The following is a 24,309-nucleotide window of genomic DNA, read 5'->3' on the forward strand; positions in this document are numbered from 1 at the left end:
CTCTAGTCATAAAATCCTTGATATAAAACCCCAGTTCTAGACTATTATATTATTTATTTATTTAAATTTCTTGTTGGAGTATACAGAATTTGCTTTTTAAAAATGGTTGGTATCTCACAGTATAATGCAATTGGTTATAGGGTCTTGCATTGTTTCACTGTTAATTGACTGGCCTACCTTCTAATCAACCCATGGTATTTATTCAGAGGTAGTGAAGAAAAGCAGATGTTGGCTTAGAGCTTTCTGAAGCAAGAAAAGGGACATGGTGAACTGGGATTGAATCGTCCTCGGTCAACATTAATATATCGATGTTGATTGTTCATGGATGTGAACTGTGCCGACTGGAAACCTTTACCAAATCTCATCCTCCACTGTCTCCAATAAAAAGAAAAAAAAAAGGAGTTATATTGCCAGCCAAGGAGCTTTACATTGATTTCTGCTAGCTTCCTTGCCCTGTGGGATCTTCTTAAGAGTTGAATTTAATTCAGAGTAGGAAGCTATGCCATTGTGCTGCATAGCCTTACTTTTAAAAAGTGCAGAATCAGCCTGGAATCAGTGGAGTGTGGTTTTAGTTCTGTACAGTTTCATGTGCAGTGACAGTACTGTCAGCACTGCTTACAAAATAATTTTGATATCTAATAAAGGGCACCAGCAATCAGCTTGTTTTTTCCCTTAATGTACCTTTTGATGTTACTGTAAATTATTTTTACTGTAAATTCATGCTGGAAATGTGGGCATCTAAGTGATTTCAGTGGAAATTTTGTATTTACAGAAGAATATGAAAAGCAAATAGTCAACACATGACTGAAACAGAAATGATGCCTCTAAAAGTGCCTATGCATGAAAATCCTTGTGCAGCAAATCTGAAGCAAGGACTGTTTAGACCAGACACCCAGAATTATAAGAGATTGTCATGGTTTGAGCTGAAAACAGCTCTGGGCTGAGGACAGAGTGAATTTGCCCCAGCAGAGTCCATAACCACACTCACACAGAACTGGAGGTTAAATGGAAGTACTACATCAAAAGTGAATCACATACAAGAGGGACAGAGGCAAAAGGATGTATAGCCGTACACACTCCAGATCAGCTCAGGCCTCAACCAGGACAAGACCAGGCCAAAACCTTCCCCTTTCTCCCCACCCCTCAGCTTCAGTAAGCCCCAAGTAGGCCAAACTGCCCCCCACAGGACAGGGCTATCAGGCCTCAGTTCCCCCAAACCGTGCTGCAAAGCTGACCAAACCTCACTGCACCGCGGGCTGGGGAGGCAGCTGCTGCCCCGTGCAGGGGGAGGCAAGGGGCAAAGGAAGAACTGTCTATGAACTCCCTGTGCATAGGGGGTGCAGGAGCATGGGGCAGAGTAACAAAATTGCAATTTCTTGGGGACCCTCAGTACTCTCTGGTACTTTGGAGCACTTCCAGCTCCATGATAGGACACTTAGTCCTGAACAGGTAACAGAGATTAATCACCCGAGTTAGCACTGTGACATACCTTGCTGGGCTCTCAGCCCCTTCTTTCCCAAAGCTGTGCTGGGAGAACATTTCTGGTTTTGTGGATTGTTGCTCATCTTCCTGATGACATAGAAAGTAACTGTGTCTACAGCCCCACATCCCAACGAGCTGACGCCTTGTGCCCATCAATCACTGCTCCATTCAGCTCTTATTACTGAGAGACGGAGAATGTGTTACAGATCTGAGTGGCAGTCTCTCATCAGTGTTGCTGCTATGGATGTTCTATGAAATTGGAGCACTGGTCAAAAGTTATGCTTAAAGTCTACTTCAGGCTTGCACTAGCACCCTTCTGGGAAGAAGTTTTGTATACAGCATAGACTTCTGAATGTTAAGATGTAAGCTGTAAGCTTGGTGTTGTGCTTCAGTGGAAGCATCCAAAGCTTAAGAGAATTTAGGTTTTTTGTTCAAAGCCTAAATGAATGTTCTGAAGTTAAATATGAACAAGAGGGGTGAAATCAATATCTACCAATATCCCAACCTCCTTCTTATAAAAAGTATAGCATCTGAAATGTGTCTTTTCTTGCATTTTTGATTTTAGAGTTCCAAACTTTGCTGCAACACTGACATTTGGTACATTAAATTCTGAAATGTTATACAAGATTCAAGGGTACTGCAGTTTCCTGGCTTGTAACTGCAATGGACTGATGGGGCCAAAAAGGAGAGCTTGCTGGGAGACATGGAGTCTGCTTGAGCAATTTTTGTAAGACATCCTTCGATGTTCCTGTTGCTTCTCTCACAGAGACTATGTCAAGTACCATGTTTCCTTCCCTTTGCTCTGTCACCTGATTTTATGTGTACTGTTGTCTAGTTGATAGGTGAAAAAAAGGATTGGAGAGGTAGTAACAGCTGATGTTGCCTGCAGCAGAAGCTTTTGGCGTCATATGTGACATCAGGTCTCACTGCATTTTAGCTACTCCAATGCCATAAGTCCTTTTGGGAATGCAGGAGACCTAATCTCTTGTGTTCTTGAGGTTGCTAGTTTTCTAACTTTAAATACCACCAGAACTGGGGGCGAGCATTGATCTGGCATCTTAGTAAGGTAAAACAGAAATTAGAACCGTTTGTCATTATGCTAGGTTATGTCCAGCCCAGGAGGGGGTGGGCTGAAAAGAACCTAGCCCTAGGTGGACAAAAGAAACCTGACCTAGGTGGGCAGAGAGATTTGGTGCAGCTCCCAGGGGAAGGGATCCCTGGGTCAAAGTCTATTCCACTCCTACTTCCTGTCCATAACCATTTTTAAGGGAAGCCATTTGGTGCCTCCTGCTCTTTCCTTCCCAACAGCCTGCTGCTGCTGTTAGCTGTGTAACCACATGGTTGGGCCTGATCCATGCTGCTCCAGACTCCTAAGGACTGCAGCTAAAGAGAATCCATCTTGCATCCACAGAATCCCTTGCCAGCTGCATCTGGTTTTGTATATATTTTTATTTACCCTTTTTCCTTATACCTTTGTAACCTTACCTTTACTCAAATAGATTTTATAGTTTATTAAACTTACCTTTTTTTACTTCCAAATAGATTCAGGACTGTTTCTTTTGTAATTTTACCTCTCTTTTCTCCTCCTGCCTGATTTGCTTTTCCCTACTGGGGAAAAAGGAAGGGGCAATCTAAATCTGTTCTGTTTGGGCTTTTGGACTCTGGGAAAAGCTTAAACCACAACAGTAATCTGTATTAAGAGTTCAAATAACTGAGGAACATATGCAAAACAAAGAACTGTGCAGTTGTAGCACCATCTACAGATTTTGGCCTTACTACATTAGGGTGAATTCTGTAGCAGTTGCTTCTGACTCCAAAGTGTGTTTCAGAGCCAAGAGTTTGGTTTGCTCAGCTGTTCTTCAATAGTTCTGGAGCACATCTGGAGTGCTGAATTTTTTTAAGTTGCCTTTTTGGTTGGAATGGAAAATAAGTAGTGGCTAAGTGGGGTGATTTCCTTTGTGTTTTGCTCTAGCAGCCATTATGCTCTAGCTTCTTATGAACTGAACATGAGTGTTTGTGCTCACAGACACAGCTATAGGTAGCTATAGGTCTGAGGTATAGCTGCTGCACCTGTTGCAGGTGCCTCTCATGTCTGCCTCCTGCCCCATGCTGCCTCTACCAGTGGCCAGACAGCACATGGTAAGGGCTAGCTATTCAACTACCCAAATGTAATCTGAAACTCCAATGTGTTAGGAATTGCAAGGAATTGCATCTTTTCCTGCAAGTAATTTTGTGGAAGGCCAATGCTTGTAGCTGGGCTGTAGACACCTTACTTGCTAGTCTGTTTGCCGCCTGTTTGCAGTCATATTTGAGTTCTGCATTAGACTCCTCACTTCATAGCCATTGTAGCATTGCTTTAACTAATATAAATATCTCTGCCCTGGAAAATGAGTGATACAATTTGAATATGATGATGACACTATTATTTATGTGCAGAGAAAGTAAAGAAGGAATGTTGGTTTTATTTGCAGTAGAAAATATATAGAAAGGAAACACCTAATAAGACTGACAAACTTTAAGTTTGAAATTACCAAGTAGGGCATGTATTCAAATAATTCATGGCTCCATTTTGAAATTCTATGTTACAGTATATTTTGAACAAGGGATAGTGTGTTGCTCAGGAAGTCTTTCAGCTGACAGACATTGAAGGTTCAGGACCAGTATCAAAGTGGTGTGGCGTTTTGCACTCTGATTCTTAGTCTTCTTGCTAAAGGCCCACTACTCTGCATGACAGGCTATTGGAGGTGTCTCTGGATCTGATCTTCTTTGGTTCTTACAAATCTTGGTCATCTTGGAAGCTTTAATTTTTAAGAAAATGAGTGCTGGAGAGGTTACCTGAAAGTATCTAGCAGGTAAGAAAAATATTTTAGGGCTGCAACATGTGTTTTATGTGTGTAAACAACATAAATCCTGGATTAGATCTCAGAATCACAGAAAAAATCTGGTTGGAAGAGATCTCAAAGATCATTCAGTCCAACCTTCGACCCAGCACTGAAGGGTAAACACTAAACTACATCCCTAAGTGCCAGGTCCACAGGCTGCTTAAATACCTCCAGGGACGGTGACTCCACTGCTGCCCTGGGCAGACCATTCCAATGTCTGATAACTGTCTCTGTGAAGTAGTATTTCCTATCATCTAACCTGAACCTCCCCTAGTGAGGCTTGAAACCATTTCCTGTAGTCCTGTCGCTTTCTACCAAGGAGAAGAGGCTGGCCCCCTCCTTGCTCCAACCTCCCTTCAGGTAGTTGTAGAGAGTGATGAGGTCTCCCCTCAGACTCCTCTTCTCTAGACTGAATAAGCCCAGCTCGTGCAGATGCTCCTCACAGGCCTTGTGCTCCAGGCCCTTCACCAGCCTTGTTGCCCTTCTCTGGACGTGCTCCAGCACCTCAATATCCTTTCTGTAGTGCATGGCCCAGAACTGAACACAGTACTTGAGGTGTGACCTCACTAGTGCTGAGATCAGACCTCCCTTGTTCCTGATGGCCACAGTGTTTCTAATACAGGCCAGGATGCCATTGGCTTTCTTGGCCACCTGTGCACACTGCTGACTCCTATTTAATCAGCTGTCAGCCAGAAACCCCAGGTCCCTCTCCAAGTTGAAGCTTTCCAACCATACATCCTCAAGTCTGTACCTTAAGATAGGGTTGGTGTGACCCAGATGGAGGACCTGGCACTTGGCCTTGTTAAACTTTATGCAATTAGCTTTGGCCGATCAGTCTAATCTGTCCAGGTCCTACTGCAAAGCCTCCCTACCCTCCAGTAGATCAACACAGCCATCCAGCTTGGTGTCATCAGCAAATTTACTGAGGGTGCACTCAATCCCCTCATGCAGATCATTGATAACTATATTGAAGAGGACAGGCCCTACTGCTGAACCCTGGGGATGCCACTAGTAACTGGGTGCCAGCCAGACTTCACTCCATTCACCACCAGACTTTGGGCCCAGCCATCCAGACAGTTTTTTATTCAGTGCAGAGTGCACTTATCCAAGCCATGTGCCTTATGTTTCTGAAGGAGAATGCTGTGGGAGACAGTGTCAAAGGCTTTACTGAAGTCCAGGCAGATAATGTCCACAGTACTTCTCACATCCACTAGGCAGGTCACCTTATTATAGGCGATCATATTAGTCAGGCAGGACCTGCCTTTCATAAACCCATGCTGACTGGGCCTGATCACCTGGTTGTCTCTTAAGTGCCATGTGATGGCACTCAGGGTAACCTGCTCCGTGACCTTTCCTGTCACTGAGATCAGACTGACAGACCTGTAGTTTTCTGGATCATCTTCCAGCCCTTCTTGTAGATGGGTGTCATATTTGCTAATCTGCAATCAACTGGGCCCTCCCTGGTTAGCCAGAACTGTTGACAAATAATGGTGAGTAGCTTGGTGAGCACATCTGCTCTCATAGGCTCATGCAGATTTAAGTGGCAAAATAGGCTATTGAAAATTTCCTCCTGGATTGTGGAGGCTGCTTTTTGCTCTCCATCCCTGTCTTCCAGATCCAGGTGCTGAACCATCATGGAACAACTGGTGTCATTGACAAATACTGAGGTAAAGTTCAGCGGCTCAGCCTTTTCCTTGTCTTTGGTCACCAGGTGCCCTCCCTCATCCAGTAGTGGGTGGAGGTTCTCCCTAGCTTACTGTAAACATACTTATAAAAGCTATTTTTATTATCTTTAATGACACCAGTTCTGGTTGCACTTGGGCTTTTCTAATTTTCTCCCTACATATCCTTACAATAGTCTTGTACTCTTCCTGAGTTGTCTGCCTCTCCTTCCATAGCCAGTACCCTTTTCTTTTCTTCCTGAGTTCTACCCAAAGCTCTCCGCTTAGCCAGGCTGGTCTTCTGCTCTGCTGACTTGTGTTCTGATGCATGGGGTCCTTCAGATTTTTAGGGAAAGTGAGGGAAAGAGGAGAGGGCTGTTTACAGGGTTGTGGGGCAGGATCAGATAGCCTGTACAGTTGAATTGGCTGAAGAAACTCTTTTGTAATGTACAGCAATTTGTAGATCAACTGTAACACAGTTGATCATCTTCCCACCTATCAGTAAAGAACAGACATAAATAAGTATAAATAGCAGTGTGTGGCAAATGATTTATTACTCTCATCACTTATTGTGATGACTTTTGTAAATATTCTTTTTTAATTATGATAAATAGTTCTGACAAAGTGAACCTTATCTTTGAAGGAATAAAACCAATATTACAATATGTAAAAAAAGTAGAGCTAACCAGATGTTCTCTTACGGACAATTAAAAATGATGTAAATTACTTCTTTTGCTCAAAGCTATTATAAAACATGATATTTGGAGACAATGCAATTCTGACTCTTGTCTGTTTAATTGAGAACAGTTAGTCAGCATCTTCTAGGCCTGTACTCTAGGTTGGTTTTAGATTGAGTAGAATGCCTGAAGTGCACCAGGAAGTAACAAATCGGAGTGGAGGGTAATTTAAGGGTTAACTCTTGCTGTTTGCACTGAAGTGGAAGCTTCCTCTAGGGTATCCATAGGACTGCTGCAAGGCAACAACCTAGCTAGCTACAGTGAAATAAAAGGCTGGTAATATAGCTAGCTACAGTGAAATTAAAGGCTGGTTAAGAGAATTAAGCCTTATTCTAAATGCTTGTCTGTAAACAGTGTATGTTGAATACGTAAGTTAAAGTTGCTTCATTTAAGAACTTCATCAAACTGAGGGTTTTCTTTTTTAGGTAGACTGCATGCTTGGGTTAATTTTGCATCAGTGTGGTCGTTTGAGGCTGTGCCTTTAAGAACAAACACTGCTGGAACACACTGGCTAATGTTTTTGGTACTAGAACCAAAACATTCTGATATTCTAAACGAATTTCATTGGTTGATAAACAAAAATTCAGCTTTAGATTGTGAAGCGGTTGGAAAATTTTTTTTTCCTCAGTTCAGTTCGGTTTGGGAGTTGGGGGAGTTTGGTTTTCAGCCTGTTCTCCCTGCCTGCTTCTTCTGCGAACTGCTGGACTTGGCCTTCAGATAAGCAAACACTAATCCTGCATGGGCTTTTGAAGCTTGCTAACAACTCTTTTCCTTAGTAACTTGCCTTTCTCTCTCTCTAACCCCTTTTTGGGGAAAAAGGGAGGTAAGGGGGGGAGAGAGGGGGTTCCAAAGAGGGGATCCCTCCCTGAGGGAGGGATTTTTTGTTGTGTTATTTGTCTTTGCTGTGTATTTCTGTGTATATATTGTAAATACCTGTATATATTGTGTTATATATAACCTGCTTTCCATATATGCTTGTAAATATATAGCTTTTGCTCTTTGACTGAGTTAGCTGTGGTTTCTTACTCTGTGGAGGAGGGAGAGCTAAGCCCTCTCTCAACCTACCACAATCAGTGTGGGACAAAACAATGAAGCATTAAGCCTTTGTGTGTGATGAAGGCATCTGAGTGCCTGTGGTTTCTTTTGATGTCTCAGTCCATTGGTGAGCTCTGGGATTCTGTGATGGAGTAATATGCTTAAAAGTCTAAAACGAAGGTTAAAAAGTGGTGTCCTTGAGTCTGATGGCTTATGAATAGGAAAGGCCTTCTGTGTCTGCTTCTTGGCTGAAGAAATCCTAGAAAATATGGTGGGAAGTGATCTCACATAATCACATTTGATCTTGCTGGTTTCAACCTTTAAAACTATGTCAGAGCTATTCCCGAGACCAACACTAGTGGAGATGTTTTACTATATCTAATGTATTTTTCTCATGTCTTCCCCTGCCACTCAGGTTTGTTACTGAGCACTCAGGTTCTGAGGAGAGGTGAAAAGCATGGTATTACCACTCTTTGCAGGTTCCTGGTATGTAATAGTACTGGAATTTACTGCCCTCAGTCTTAATCTCCACTAGATTGAGGAATCCTGCATATTGTCCTCTTTTCCATGTGTACCATTTGCTAGACTGCTGATCATTTCCATTACTTCTGCTTGATCCAGATCCCTCTTGAACTGCAGTGCTGAAAGCTGGACTGAGATGAGCCTTATTTGTGTGGCACCCTGCTCTGCAGCTGGCAGTGGGGTGCTTTGGTATTTCCACACACTGAAGACATCAGTCAGGTCAAACCAAGGGGTCTCCTTTCTAGCAGACAAGCCTAAAAGCTTTGATGTTTGGCTTGGTGTTGCTGGAGTCTGTTAAGGTGGAAACCCTAACCACAATACTGAAAGAATGAAAAAACACTTAGTGCTGAGATATAACAAGCAGATATGGCCAGCAGTAGTATTTATAAAATGCCAGTGGAACAAATTATTTAGAAACGTCTGTTAGTAGAAACTAATTGAATACTCTGCGGACTAGAATATATAAAGCAGGAGGCAGCCAAGAATTAATGAGAGAGAAAATGAATTGGCATGTGGATCCCCTCGTCTGTTTTTCTTCCCAAAATAGCCTGTTTCTGGGCCCAGGATGGGTCAGAGTAGAATGATGAAACAACTGGACACAAACACATTGCAGGCATAATTATGTCAAAGAACAATGACAGTGCTGTTCGATGGCTGTAGGGGGTTGTTACAATTCCCGCCTGGGTAACACAAGAGGCCCAGTGGAATGGTTTGAGTAAAAGGAGGTGTTTCCACCAGTTTTGGCACTCAGTGGTCATTGGTCACAATCCAACCCTTGTTTTTCTGTTTGTAACAAGTGATATTTTTGATGGCTATGTTTGAATTTCCATGCAAAATGCAAATGCTGCCTTTTTTCTCATCAAAGTGTAGACTCGTGAGTCTCATCTGGCCTCAAATGACAGTTTCCTTGTGGTGGTAGGATAGGGCAAAGCTCTTCAGCTCTGGTCCCTGAGAAATGCATAGCGAATGTGCCTCACCTCCACTATTGAAAAAAGGTATTTCTTCTTTGCAGGAAGAGCGTGCACACTTGTACTTGTGCTTGTTGGGGTGAGGCCTGAATACTGCAGTAACCTGGGTGTCTTCTGGCAGCATTTTGCACTCTAATAATAAGAAGATTAATTTAACTGCCCTGGAACAGTCTGCTGGCAGTATGTTAAGTGTCTTTATTCCACCCCATTGGCACAGAAGCAGAAAGGAGATCAATACTTATGATAGATTATTGTAAAAATGGATCATTTCACTAACCCGGAAAATGTAAGCAATCCCTCTTCTTAAAATCCCTTTGAGGGCAGAGAAAGAAAATAAGCAGTAAAAAGCATGCACAGATGGATGTTATTCTGATAGTAACATGTTGTATTAAAGATGTCAGAAGGGAAGGAATGCTAATTATGCAAAATTGTAGGCAATGAAACTACTGAGCTGTAAAGGTTTTCCATTTGTGGGCTAGCTCAAAACTCTCAACATTCTTTGATGTATCATCAAAGGTGCTCTGGCTTGGACCAGCCAGGCTTAGTATCTGTCATGTATGTGATTTTGGTAGTATACTGGCACTATAGAGAATACACGTACTAGACAGAATAATTTCCCATTGGAACTATATTCCTTTGCTTTCTACACAAGCAAAGAAAACAAAGAATTAGCTTATATAGAGAAGTGTTTAAGAAATTGACAGTTATAGTAGAGTTAAAGCACTGTCCTAGGGACCATTGTTATTTTTATTTGAAGTTGAAAGTAAATCATTTTGTTGGATGAAAAAATAAGCATGATTCAGGAGGGCCTGCAATAAGATAATTGTTTATTTGCTCTAATTGTGTGTGCATTTTCTGATGAAATGTTCTGCTGAGATAGCAGGCCAAGAAATAAAGCATCACATGTGCTAACAATGCAATTTTGTTTTAAAATATCAGAATTTAAATGTACATCTGCCATCTAAGGTTGTTTTAAAACCAGAGCAGTGAAAAGTAGGATCTTGCTTAGGTTTGAATTCAGAGCTGTTGTTCTAGGAAAAGAGCACAGATGATAACTTTGAGCCGATTCTCTGGAGCCTTGCCAAATTAAAACACCGTGAAAGTTCTAGGCAGCCTGCAGTTTTGTCCTTCTTATAGAAGAAAGTAACTTTGCAACCTAGTTACCAACATTTCCTCTTCTTGGGTAAAATGAAGTATTGTCACTATTAAGTTTTTTTGTTTGTTTTTTTGTAATTTATAGCTGATAAATGTAGACGGAAACTGGAAGAACTGGAGAAAGAGAAAAAATCTTCAACATTTCAGCTTCCTTCAAGGCATCCTTCAATTAGCAGCTTTTTGGATAGGTTCCTTACCCAAACTCAAGCAGCATTGCGCTCGGCTGCCGATCATAGGTAAGGTTATCGATTCCTTATTACATAAAATGACACTTCTGTTTCTGTCAAAATGCAGAATGCAATCTATGAATGGTTTTAATAAAAAAAGTTTTAAGAATCTTCTAACATATCAAGATGGGGCTTGTTTGTGAAAATGCCCCCGGTTTTGTTCTTTCTACAATTCTTTCAGAGTTACAGAATCACAGAATCAGACAGGTTGGAAGAGACCTCCGAGATCATCAAGTTCAACCGGTCACCCAACCCTAACTAATCAACTAGACCATGGCACTAAGTGCGTCATCCAGTCTTCTCTTAAACACCTCCAGGGACATGCACCCCACCACCTCCCTGGGCAGCCCATTCCCATGGCCAATCACTCTTTCTGTGAAGAACTTTTTTCTAAGATCAAGCCTTAACTTCCCCTTGCATGACTTGAGACTGTGTCCTCTTGTTCTGTTGCTGGCTGCCCAGGAGAAGAGACCAACCCCTATTTGGCTACAACCTCCCATCAGATAGTTGTAGACAGCAATAAGGTCTCCCCTGAGCCTCCTCTTCTCCACGCTAAACAACCCCAGCTCCCTCAGCCACTCCTCATAGGGCTTGTGCTCCAAACCCCTCACCAGCTTTGTTGCCCTTCTCTGGACATGTTCCAGCAACTCAACATCTTTCCTAAACTGAGGGGCCCAGAACTGGACACAGTACTCAAGGTGTGGCCTAACCAGTGCTGAGTACAGGGGCAGAATGACTTCCCTGCTCCTGCTGGCCACACTATTGCTGATCCAGGCCAGGATGCCATTGTCCTTCTTGGCCACCTGGGCACACTGCAGGCTCATGTTCAGCCGGCTGTCGGCCAGCACCCCCAGGTCCCTTTCTGCCACTCCGACCCCAGCCTGTAGCACTGCATGGGGTTGTTGTGGCCAGTGTGTAGAACCCGGCACATAGATGTGTTAAATCTCATGTCATTGTAGTTTGCCAAACTATCCAGCCTGTCAAGGTGCCTCTGCAGAGCCCTCCTACTCTCTAACAGATCAACACATGCCCCCAGCTTGGTGTCATCTAAAAACTTACTGATGATGGACTTAATTTTCCCTTGTACAGATCATCAATAAAGATATTGAACAGGATGGGGCACAACACTAATCCCTGGGGGACACCACTAGTGACTGGCTGCCAGCTGGATGTGGCACCATTTACCACCACTCTCTGGGCTCAGCCCTCCTGCCAGTTCCTAACCCAGCACAGAGTGCTGCTGTCCAAGCTACAAGCTGCCAGCTTGGCCAGGAGTTTGCTGGGGGGAACCATGTCAAAGGCCTTGCTGAAGTCTCAGTAGACTACATCCACAGCCTTCCCCACATCCACCAGGTGGGTCAACTGGACATAGAAGGTTGGTCAGGCAGGACCTGCCCCTCCTAAATCCATGCTGGCTGCTCCTGATCTCTTGATTGCACTCAAGATGACCTGCTCTATAATCTTGCCTGGCACTGAGGTCAGGCTGACAGGCCTGGAATTCCCTGGCACCTCCTTCAGGCCCTTCTTGTGGATGGGGACCATGCTGGCCAGCTTCCAGTCATCAGAGACCTCACCAGTGAGTCAGAACTGTTGAAAAATGATGGAGAGTGGTTTAGTAACCTCATCTGCCAGTTCTCTAGGATGGATCCCAGCCAGTCCCATGGACTTGTGGGGATCCAAGTGGCTAAGGAGGTCTCTAACTGCTTCCTCCTGGATTACAGGGGGACTATACTGCTCCCTGACTCCATCTGCCAGTTCAGGAGGCCAGCTGTCTGGAAGACAACCTATCCATTGTGGCAAAGAAGGTGTTAAGTACCTCTGCCTTTTCCTCATCTTTTATTATTATATTTCCTCCCATATCCACTAAGGAGTGGAGGTTGTCCTTGCCCCTCCTTTTGCTATTAATATATTTATAAAAACGTTTTTTTTGTCCTTCACAGAAGTGGCCAATCTAAGCTTTAAATGGGCTGGGTTACCTCCCCTTTTTTCCAAAGATGATACACCCTTTTTTCCCTTTAATTAAATCAGAAGTTCATTGCCTATCCGTGCTGGCCATCTATCCTGTCAGCTCATTTTCTGGCACATTGGCACAGCCTGTTCCTGTACCTTCAAGGTTTCTTTCTCAAGGTAGATCCAGCCTGCCTGGGCCCTTTTGTTTTTAAGGGCTGTTTCCCAAGGTACCTTCTGCGTTAGTTCCTTAAATAGGCCAAAGTACACCGTCTGGAAGTCCAGAGTGGAGGTTTTGTTGATGGCCTTCTTAGTTTGACTGCATATTGAAAACTTAATTATTTCATGGTCACTGGTCCCCAGGCAGCCTCTGACCTCCACATCTTCCACCAGCTTTCTCTATTTGTGAAGAGTTGGTCAAGCAGAGCCTCTCCCCTGGTAGCCTCACACAGCATCTGGGATAAGAAACTATCCTCCACACACTCTAAGAACCTTGTAGACTGCCTCCTCTCTGCTGTGTTAAGTCCCCAGCAGATACCTAGCAGGTTAAAGTTGCCCACTAGGACAAGGGCTGGTGATCTTGAGACAGCTACTTATAGAATGATACATCAACCTCTCCATTCTGGTTGGGTGGTCTATAACAGACTCCAACTAGGATGTCAGCCTTGTTGTCCTTCCCTCTAATTCTCACCCATAGGCACTCAACTTAATCATCCTTAATCTCTAGTTCCATGGTGTCTAGAGCCTCCCTAATGTACAGGGCCCGTCCTCCACCCCTTCTCTGTAGTCTGTCTCTCCTGAAGTTGCCCTGAAAAACACTGTTCATCATGATGTGGTGAATTAAATTAAACTCTCCTCTGTGGTGTTGAGTGGGAATGGAGTTGAATCCTTGACGTGGTGGACTGAGCATGCAACAGCAAGGCAGCTTGAGCAGTGGTTCCCCGTGGAGTTAATACTGATGCTCCTTTTCAAGCAATTAAAGGATATTTAAATATAAAGTAAAAGCAGATTCTTTTTGATATACATAGATCTTAGGGATCTTCCTTTTATTCATCACTTGTTAGGTAGCAGTAATGTGTTTAGCACTGTACAAAGCCACAAAAAATAAATTCTCAGCCTTGTCTTGAAGGGATAACAACTTCAAAGATTGGGGGAATATGAGGTGTGCTGCATTACCCAAGGGAGGTAGTTAGCTTAGGAAGGAAAAGTTGTCTGTAAGTCTTTTTTTTAGCAATGCTACTGGTTACTGTTACTAGAAGTAAGAGGATTCTTCATAGGTATTGGAAACTATTCTCAAATGCAGTAATAAAAATAAGAAAAACCCATTGTTTTTTTTTTTTTGAATCTTGTACATATAAATCCTGCAGTGTGCTCCATCTGCTTGTAATTTTGATAACTAGAAAAAATCAGTAAAGATAATAGAACTTTATTGCAAAATGGAAGACTTTTAAGGGTATTTTTAGCCTCTGTAGTAATAAGGCAGGTTTAAAACAAACTGCGCTTACTCAGAGCTGCTTCCTATTACCTTAAGAACCTGGTTCCTTAGAGATTAGGATACAAAATCTGTGTTTTGTCATTAAGACATGTTTATGCTATGCATTAATTTGCAATGATGACTGGCCTTAGAGGTGTAGTGTTCTCTTTGGTGTCATAGAAACTGAGTCCTTGAAATACATAGTCTGTTTGGATGTTTTTCCTCTATAATGTACATATATTTTTTATATATGAAATATATACATTTATGAAAGTGTTCTTGTTCTTCAGATGATTGTGTCTGTAACTCTTTGCACAAGCCTGTTCTGCTCTGCTGTGTGATAAATATTCTGTTAATATTCTGTTCAATTTATATTTGTTTGGTCTTGTGTACTCCTTTCTTTGAACCTGAGTTTGACTGTTGTTGTGCCACCCTTCCCACCCCCTTGCAGCCTTTAACACCAGAGTGTCTGTAGTCTTGATGCAGGAAGTATACCCTGTATCTTCAACAGGGATGTTTAGAATAGAATAGAATAAACCACGTTGGAAGAGACCTTCAAGATCATCGTGTCCAACCTATCACCCAACACCACCTAATCAACTAAACCATGCAACCAAGCACCCTATCAAGTCTCCTCCTGAACACCTCCACCTCCTTGGGCAGCCCATTCCAAAGGGCAATCACTCTCTCTGTGTAGAACTTCTTCCTAACATCCAACCTAAACCTCCCCTGGGGCAGCCTGAGACTGTGTCCTCTTGTTCTAGTGCTGGTTGCCTGGGAGAAGAGGCCAACCTCTGCCTGTCTACAACCTCCCTTAAGGTAGTTGTAGAGAGCAATAAGGTCCCCCCTGAGTCTCCTCTTCTCCAGGCTAAGCAACCCCAGCTCACTCAGTCTCTCCTCACAGGGCTTGTGTTCCAAGCCCCTCACCAACTTTGCTGCCCTTCTCTGGACACGCTCCAGTAAGTCAACATCCTTCCTAAACTGAGGAGCCCAGAACTGGACACAGTACTCGAGGTGTGGCCTAACCAGTGCAGTGTACAGGGGCAGAATCATATCCCTGCTCCTGCTGGCCACACTGTTCCTGATTCAGGCCAGGATGCCATTTGCCCTCCTGGCTGCCTGGGCACACTGCAACATTTAACATTTTTCTATTCTGAAACTGTTTTAGATAGTACATGATGGAAAACATGACCACTTCTTCAAGGAAAATTTGTGTGCTTCAGTTTTTATTCTCATTTTGAACTGGAAAAAAATATACACCAAATATTTATCTTTTTTTTCTTTTCACATGGAAAATTAGGAACATAATTAGACTAGCCCCAGAAGACCAAATCATTGCAGTTTTGGCGTAATTAAGCCAGTCTCATAGTGTTGCAAATAAAGAACTTTTTAAATTAGAAGTGCATATGGCAGCCTATTTGTTTAATACATGAGACTGAACTTCATGCCTTGGTTTTGTTTTGCATGATTAAATTATAAGAAGTTTTTGGTGAATGCATTCAGTGTTGACGCAGCACATTTGAGGCAGGTGGTAGGAGCCAGGTTTGATTATGTTGAGCTTAGGAACAATACCATGTTCATGAAATCACCCATGTGTCCTGTTTTTTTCTGGGACAGACTCAGAGGTCAAACATGGGCTGCAAGCCATTAGTTCTGAGTCAGCCAGGATAGCTGACTTGAGGTATATCCCATACCATGAGTATCACATTCAGTATAAAGGAGGAAGTCTGCTGTGGAGAGGGGATCCTCCCCTTCCTTCAGCTCTTGAGGACTGTCTTGCCGTACTACTACTGAGATGAATATAACTTTTTATACTTTGGCTCTGTTTTCATTTCAACCTGTGTTTTTTCTCTCTTTTTCTGGATCCCCCTGATCTGCTAGGGAGGGGTCATCAGGTGACAGAGTAACTGCTGTAGTGTGGCCCCAGATACAGGATAAACATAGACACCGGGTTTAGTGAGATCAGAGATCTTGTTTCCTTTTCTTCAGACCAGGTAGGCAGATACACATAGGATTTCCAAACAGGTTTGGAGAATAACCTGGTTATATCATGGAATATTTCCTAAATTTTGACCAGCCACTCAGAAATTTCTTTTCTATATAACTCGGGGAAGGATACAGCTCTTACTAAATGTGGCTTCAGAGCTGCTGGGAAGCATGATCTGCTGGAGCCATAGCAGCCTATGATGACTGTAAAGCAAATACAGAGTGATGGCCTAGTGCCTCACAATGAGTGTCTTTTTGATCAATTTTGTTATTACAAAAATATAGTTACACTGTTATTATGTCCATTTTGGTTAAGTATTAATGCCATTTGTTTTAGTGCCAGGGTTTTGTTTTGCCTTTTCAGTACATTCTTCAGTCTAGAGAGAGAGTAAAAGCACACGTGTGTTCTGATGGCGATGCAGAAGACACAGGAAGCCCTTGTTCTGCGCACTTGTTAAGCAGCTGTGCTTGGAGATCGTAATGGTGTAGTTAATACTTAAATCAGACTTGTGATGCATGTTTTGTATGTATCATGGATATATTTGCATTGCAAGACTGTGATGGGAAATTACACTTCAAAAACATTCTTTGTTTGAGACAGAGTACGTTTTTAAACAAGATACTGAAATGCATCAGTACCATTTATGTGGAAATGAACACACTTGTCTCTAGAGATGAACACAGAAATGCACTAGGCCTTGCAAGCTTGTATACCCTTATGCAGGAAAAAGCAAGATGATACAGGATTGCATTGTTTGCAGGTGCATTTTGAGTAGACTTGACATTTAATGTAATGCACTGTTTATCTTGGGGTCCAATCATGCAAGGATTTACAGCTGAGGGTTATACCAACCACTGTGAGGAATCCCACTGACTGCAATTTTGAAAGAACTCACTGTGCAACAGAGAAATAGTTGGCATTGTGGAGCATACACTCCAGATGATCACTAACGTAGTCTCCAAAAGCTGACAGAAGCTGCAAAATGGCTTTGGCAAGTTTCTAAACTTCTGTCTAAGAGATATTTTTCTCTGTATTGATAGAAATTACATGCCTTAGTGTTGTCTCTTTCAAGGCAGTGATGGGTAAATTTCTGAAATATGAAAAAGCTGAGGGAAGCCTGAAGCTGTACAAGTTTTCCTTTTTCCTTCTACAGTGTGTTGTAAAAACAGTGTAAATGTTAGAGATAATAAAGGAAGATACGCCAAGGAAAAAAATCTCTTGTTCTCTTCTTCTCTTTGGTGACAGTGTTAAGGCTCTGAAGGTAACATGGAGATTCTGATCTGTTTAATCTTTGAGATGTTGATATGCAGCAACAATGCTATTTTTTAGCTTTTGTCCTTTTTCTTTCTCTCAAAGGATTAGACTTGAAGAAACTCAGCTTTGGCATGAAATCAAACACAGACTTTTGAGATCCACTTACCAGGAGAGGATGCAGGTTTCAGCTACAAAACGAAACCAACTTTTTCAAGAAAAGATATGTTTACAGGTAACAGGACTGAAAAGTTTTGTCTGTAAGAACCAATGCTGTGTGGGGTGAAGCTTGTAATCTGTCACACAGAATTGAACAAATTTATTGTAATAGTGGCTTTGCTTTTGTGCAGCAATTAGAGCCTTGGCTTTAGTCCAGTTGATCATATAAGTGATGATTGGAGATGGCAGCCACAGGAGTTGTGCTAATCTCATTATGGAGGAGCAGAACTGGAAGGCTTGGTGTCTGGTGTGCGTGCTTTAACTTTCCTCATTATCTTTTTAAGTGTGCTCTTTATGTTCTAATTTGCCATATTATTATTTCACTGCTCTTCAGATGCTTTTATAAGAATAAAAAAAGATTTTAATCTATTTCTGGTTGGAATTGACTATAAATACATGATTTACCAGCTTTTGTTTCTGAAACATGATTGATGTGTTTCATAGGGATGAAGGAATTGTCACAGAGCAGTCAGCATTTGCCAACAATAACTTTACGCTGACACAAAGTCACAATGTGGTAATTTGGCAAATGAAATGTTTTAAGATGGCTTCTGTCCAATTTTAAATCTGCATGACCTTTAAGCAAAATTTAGCTTTCTTTACCTGTCCAAGAATCTCATTTTACTGTCTAGTACAAGTCCTGGCTCTACCTCCTTTTAAACCTTGGTGATCACACTCTTAATTAGACCTACAATGATGACACATTGTTCGCCACCCCACCCCCCCTCACCCCCCGTGGATCACTTTGATATTGTTTAGATTTATTTCATCAACATATAAGAGGTGAATCTTTATTCCTATGTAGTTATACTAGAGACAGATTAGACACATTGTTGTACAAGTATGCTACCTATAAGCATACAATCAAAATTATAATAAATTTGAGGCTCTGGAGAAGGTTGACCTGTGATGTTTAGTGGCTCCCAGCATGCTTTAAGAATTGCCTCTGACCAAAATCTCACATAATGTGAATTTTTCCCCCCCCCCCAGCCCTGCTTTAATTTCCTTCTACCCTCTGTCCTGTTGGTTTTATATTTATCTTCAGGGAGTTGAGAGCCTGTGACAGTATCTGAAATTTATGTATAAATGTTTCTACTGCAATCTGTACTTCATGTAGAACACCAGCCCATAAGTGAAGCTGAAGGTTTACAACCAGTACTGATTAGTTGTCATGTTCAGATCTCAGTTTAAACTCAAACCCACAAAGTAGAACTCCAACTTATGTTTAGTGAGCTGGATACTATCTGCTGCTGCATGGTGAGACTTTTAAGTCCTTTTTATTTGTCCCTGGAAACTGACCAAGAACACATTAAAGGCTTCTTGATATTTCTGGAAAAGAACACAGGGGAATGCTGGTTTATTGGCTAAAATTTCCATTCTCCCAAGAAAGCTTCTGAACTCTTCTCAAACAGAACAGCTTTCTCTCTGTGAATGCAGATTGTGTGCTTCTGGAATCTGTTTGTGTTGTAAAAACGTTTTGGTACTAAAAATGTGTTTGTAAACCCAAATTCTGTTCATGTCCCTTTATGTTCCTGTGTAGGTTGCTTATTGCAGTGATTGCAAATGCTACCTTTTCACAGACTATGGCAGTTTGTATTAAGTAGGACCTATTGAGATTTTTGGCAATGTTCCCAAAACAGCAACACAGAGACAGAATTACCCTTTGTGTGCACTAAAAGCCTAATTTGAGACTGAAAGAAACAAAACTGATGGCTTTGGCCTGCTGACCTTTCTGTCCTTGATAACTGCCTGTGGGTTGAAACATGGGCCACTCTGTTCTAAGTCTCAAACCAAAAAAGGACGAAAGATATTGATGGATCTATCGCATGATACTAACATAAGTTGAAATTTTTGACAGTCAATCTTTTAACATTCTACTTGTTTTAAGTGATACTCAGGGAACTTGTTGCAGTGCAGCAAACCTGAAAGTGTTTCTTGACAAAATGAGTGTAGCAAACTGTGCTTCACTTAAATTTACATTGAAAACATCAAAAGAATGTTAAGGTTTCAAAATGAAACATTCAAAAGGCAGAGAAATGTCAAAGTTGGTTATCTGTGCATCATATATATGTTTCATGAGGCTTTAATTATATGACTGTGCTGCTTTTTTTTTTTCCCCCTGGATCTTTGCCTCTCATACATTGCTGAAAATGGAAAGCACTTGTTCAGATATTCGAAATACCATTTTATCTTCATTACTCAGTATTTGGTCCAAGAACCCTTTCACTGTATGCCACTCAAACCCTCTTTGGAATGCAGATTTATTAATTTGTCAGTGGGCTCTTTTTTACAGCATTAATCAACATGGCATCTAAGTGATTTGAAACCACTTAATTTTATCTTTGTAAAATCTCTTTGGGTGAAGTGTTCCTATTGCCCTTGTACAGACAGAGGATGAAGTGAATTGCCATAAAAAGCTATGTGGTCATTTCTAATGCCTAGATGTTTCCCTAAAAAAGTGGTTTGTTTTGGTGGTGTTTTTTTTTTATTGTTAGCTGGACTGAATATGGTTAGAGCACGGAACTATGAGCTTTGATTTCTGTTAAGAGTCTATAGAAAACACTTCAGAGACTTGAAGAAATACAGAAATAGAATCAAATTCTCCACTATGGCGTTCAACTACTTTGACAGCAAGTAGTTTTTATTTTTTCCTTTCTTTTTTTTGGTTTGCTTTAGTTTTTTTGTTTGTGGGTGTTTTGTTTTGTTTTTACTCATATTTCAAGTTCTGGAACAAAAGAGCCAAGGGCCATATATTAAATAACTTCATTAATTCAGCAACTCAGACTCTTTCATGAAGTGCTCCTTCCATGGGTCTGTTAATTTTCAAGGGAAAATTGGAACATGATCTTGCAAGAAACATCAGTATCATAATGAACAGGATTTGAACTTCTGGCAAGAATGAGTGCAACTGAGATTGAAGCTCTGGTCATTTTAAGTTGAGGGAGAGAGTTTTTGCTTTTAATTAAAATAGCAATAATCAAAAAGACTGGCCAGACAGTCAGTGATGCACTACTTGCATATTGTGTCTGATACTGAATTGGAAGCGTAGAGAATTCATTGCAGGGATATTCTGCAGGAGGACAGATAAATGATTGATCACTTCAGCTTCCAGTCTATAGTAAGAATCTGTTGTCATGGTGGAACCAAGATTTTTGGGTTTTTTTGGGGGAAGTTTTTAATTTGGGTAATACCTATGTATTTTAAAGGTAAAAGGTGACTAGAAATTTGGTGTTGAACTTGAGATGGGGTATTCCAGACTGTGGAAGCACTAAAGTTTCTAAATACAATGGGCATAAGAGATTTTGTGTGTCAGCAAAAGAACATCATCTTATTTAATGTGCTAGGTTGGACAACCTTAATTCATGCTACTTCTGAGACTTGTACTGCATTTTTCTAGAGGCAAAGGAGTTTCTTTTAATAGGGTTCATAGTAAACTCAGATTTCTGTTCTATACAGAAAGAAATTGAAGACCTCCAAGAAAGACTGGCCATGTTAGAAGCAAAGGATCAACAGCTAAAGAGAGAAATTGAAGAACAAGATAGTCTTATTCACTCACAGGATTGTGAACTGGCTGCTTTACTTGGCTATGTTTCTTTGAGAGAACTACATGAAATAAGCAAGGCTGTGGATGACACTTTAGCATCCTCCTATCAAATTCCATTCAGTCTGGATCTTCCAGGGACAATAAAGAGGTATTTAAATTTCAATATGTTGTCAGTGATGTAAACTCTTGCGTCTCCCCCAATGTACTTTTGAATTGGCTGTCAGTTGTTTTCTTCATAATTATCTGGATTCAGACACTATAAAGTTTTCTAAGAACAGAGGTTGAAGTTCTAATATTAATATACTTCCTCAGGAAGGGAGATTGTAGTTATTTGAAGGTCTTGCACTCAATACTTTTTTATGGTATAGAGCCACCTACAGAAAGCATATGTATCATCAATGAGCCCTTAATACCTGTCATCAGTTTAAACTATTTCTTGTTAACCCCAGCTTGGTAATGTAGCAATCACAAGATAAATTTCACACAGCTGGGCATGATCCATATCAATGCTAGAGATGTTTATTTCTTCAGTGAACTTGCAATCATAATAGAATCCAATGTGATGGGTGTTAGGCTCAGACATTGGACATTGGGGTAGTGGAGGAAGAAATGCAACATGAGGACTTTTGGAACACCTACAGTTTAATGTACCTCTTATAGTTCCTTTAAATAAAGCTGTTCTTGGTAACCTCTCCGTTATTTACAAAAGCAGTGGAAGTGCTCAGGGCATGCAGTGTTTTGTAGGCAGTCAATGGCATGCTGATGATGCGTCTCTGAAAGTGTTGCTGCTGCTGTACTATCAGGGCAAAATAAAATTCCTGTTTATCCTAACTAGCATTTCTTCCAGTTAAGCAATAACCATGTTGCTTGTATTTTGTTAAATCCCTTCATGGTTATTTGATTTAGTTTGATCATAATACCATTCACAAGAAATTGCTGCTTATGTGTACCAATTTGTAGAGATTTAAGTCAGCAGAACATTTTGCAGAGGACATATTCCTCTCTTTTGAGCTTTAACATTTTAAATTAAATTAAATTGAGCTTTAAAATTTTAAATTAGGTTATGTGAAATAGTTTAGTTTGTTTTAATAGTGTCTTATACCTGTGTTTATGAGAGTGCTTGAAACCTTTTATTCCTCAACCTGAGAACCTATGCTGTGATTCAAATATTCTCTTAGGTTTGGATTTACTTACAAAAGAATATTCAGATTTATTATTTCTCACATTGCTGATGCAACATTTGAGTTGCATTTAACTATTTAGGCGCTCATTTAAAGATGAGTTCAATTAGTATTGGTTCAGGAGGAACCTGCTCTGAGTTCTTTGCTAAGTAGCACCATGAATAATACAATCACTTGAGGGAAAGTAGGCATTTGTTATTCAAAGTGGGTTCAGAACTTTCATAAAGATTGAGAATTAATTTTCTTTCTGTCCACTTTTGAAAGATGCCTTGAATGGAACTTTTATGGTTTGTTTGTTGATCAGCTTTGTGCCACCAGGGCCAATGATCAGGTGCTTCAACTCTCTTTGCCATAGCTGGAGTTCCTCCATTGCAAGTGGGGACAGATGAATGCTGGTTTGGGTTGCACAAGTAAACACACTTTGGCAGGCATCTGTGACAGCCTTTGGGAACAGGCTAAATCTCCTCTATCAGATTATAGTTGGGCTCTCTTGTCCATTCCCAAAGCCTTTTCTGAACTAATGGCAATAATGTAGATGCCCACCCACCTATGTCATAGTCACATGCAATCTAAATTTCTTGGTTCAAAACATGGAAGCTATGCAGCCTGACTGGATCTGAGCCTACAGTCTCAGAGCAACCTCTTAGCTGCCAAAGATGTTGATGTCCTGATAGGGAGTGAGCTTCTTCACTTCTTAGCTGGGACACAATGTATCCAGGACTGCAAAAGTAGAAATCTAGCAAAAAGCCAGAAGACTTAACAGGCACAAGGAGACCTGTCTGGGAGAAATGAAGTAGAGAGGAGTAAGGGTTATAGCACTCAGGTGAGAGACTGGCCTGGTGGTAATAGTTGTTGAGGGTGTTCATAACTGTCCATGCTCGGTTTATTTTTTGTTTGTTGTTTGGTTTTGGTGTGGGTTTTTTTTTCTTTTCTTTTTCCTTCCCAATTTAAAAGCAAAGTCAGCTGGCAGGAGCATGTCACAACCTGATTGATGCAACCTTTCATAGAAGCAAGGTATGACTCACAGTCTATTTAAAAGCTTTTCTCCTCTCTGCAGGCGATGATGGCTCGCTCTGAATCAAAATCTTGCAGGTGTTCCGTTTACATGATGTGGCTTCTTGTTTTGATACATCACATTCAAAATGTGCTTAAATGTCATATATGCTGTCCCTGCTGCTCTGTTGAAAACTGTACAAACTATCTTGGGAGCACAGACTGAAATCTCCAGTCCAGCTGTGTGACTCAGCTACTTGACTTGATCATGTCGCCTCTTCCTTACCTTTGGTTCTCGAACTTCTTCCCTCAAACCTCTTGCTGCTTTGGGTAGATGAACACATCCCAGAGCTGCTGTTGTGCAGTAGTCAGGAAGCATTTTTCCAGTATAAGTTCTCTGCCACTATTTGGTTTCAGGAAAGGCTGCATATGCATAAGGGCTGAGGGTAAGGAAATGCTCCTGCAATGGTTGCAGTTGTTTAACAGTGAGTGTCAGACTCACCATTAAACTGAACAAAGTGATAGGTGTCTTCCTCTTTAAAGCTGTGCAGTCCATCATACTTCAGGGTTAGTGATCTTATGTCTGCATCCAGTCATGTTCTGTTTTGTCTTTCTGTAAGATGAGAAAGCAGCAAGCAGCTAGTAAGACATCTGGTGTGGACATATTTTTTTTATGTGCCTGTGGACAGCTCCTATATTGCAATATAACTAAGGAATCATTTAGGAGGTCATTTGGTCAAACTCCCACTCAAAGTAGGGTCATAATTTCCAAATGAGATCAGGTTGCTCAGGGCCCCATCTGTCTTGAGCTTTGTGTATCTCCAAGGATGGAGATTTTTGTAGCCTTGCTAGATAGACATCCTGTGTTTATGGGTTGGATGTGATGATCTTGAAGGTCTCTTCCAACCTGGTCTGGTCTATTCTATTCTATTCTATTCTATTCTATTCTATTCTATTCTATTCTATTCTATTCTAAATACCACCCTTGCATTTCCATGATTGCAACTTGTATTGGCTTCTCCTAAATCAGTAATTCTTGTGAAA

General features: G+C 41.2%; 1 protein-coding gene across 1 annotated transcript in view; it reads left to right on the forward strand.

The window, feature by feature from the left end:
- DISC1 (DISC1 scaffold protein) overlaps positions 1-24,309 on the forward strand; it is a 208,017-nt gene that overhangs the window by 35,702 nt on the left and 148,006 nt on the right. The window contains exons 3-5 of the mRNA XM_054162257.1: positions 10,528-10,678; positions 17,434-17,563; positions 21,004-21,239. Coding sequence (XP_054018232.1) covers positions 10,528-10,678; positions 17,434-17,563; positions 21,004-21,239 — 517 coding nt within the window. The remainder of the gene's footprint in view (positions 1-10,527; positions 10,679-17,433; positions 17,564-21,003; positions 21,240-24,309) is intronic.

Source organism: Dryobates pubescens, chromosome 6, assembly GCF_014839835.1.
Source record: "Dryobates pubescens isolate bDryPub1 chromosome 6, bDryPub1.pri, whole genome shotgun sequence".
Lineage (NCBI taxonomy): Eukaryota > Metazoa > Chordata > Aves > Piciformes > Picidae > Dryobates > Dryobates pubescens.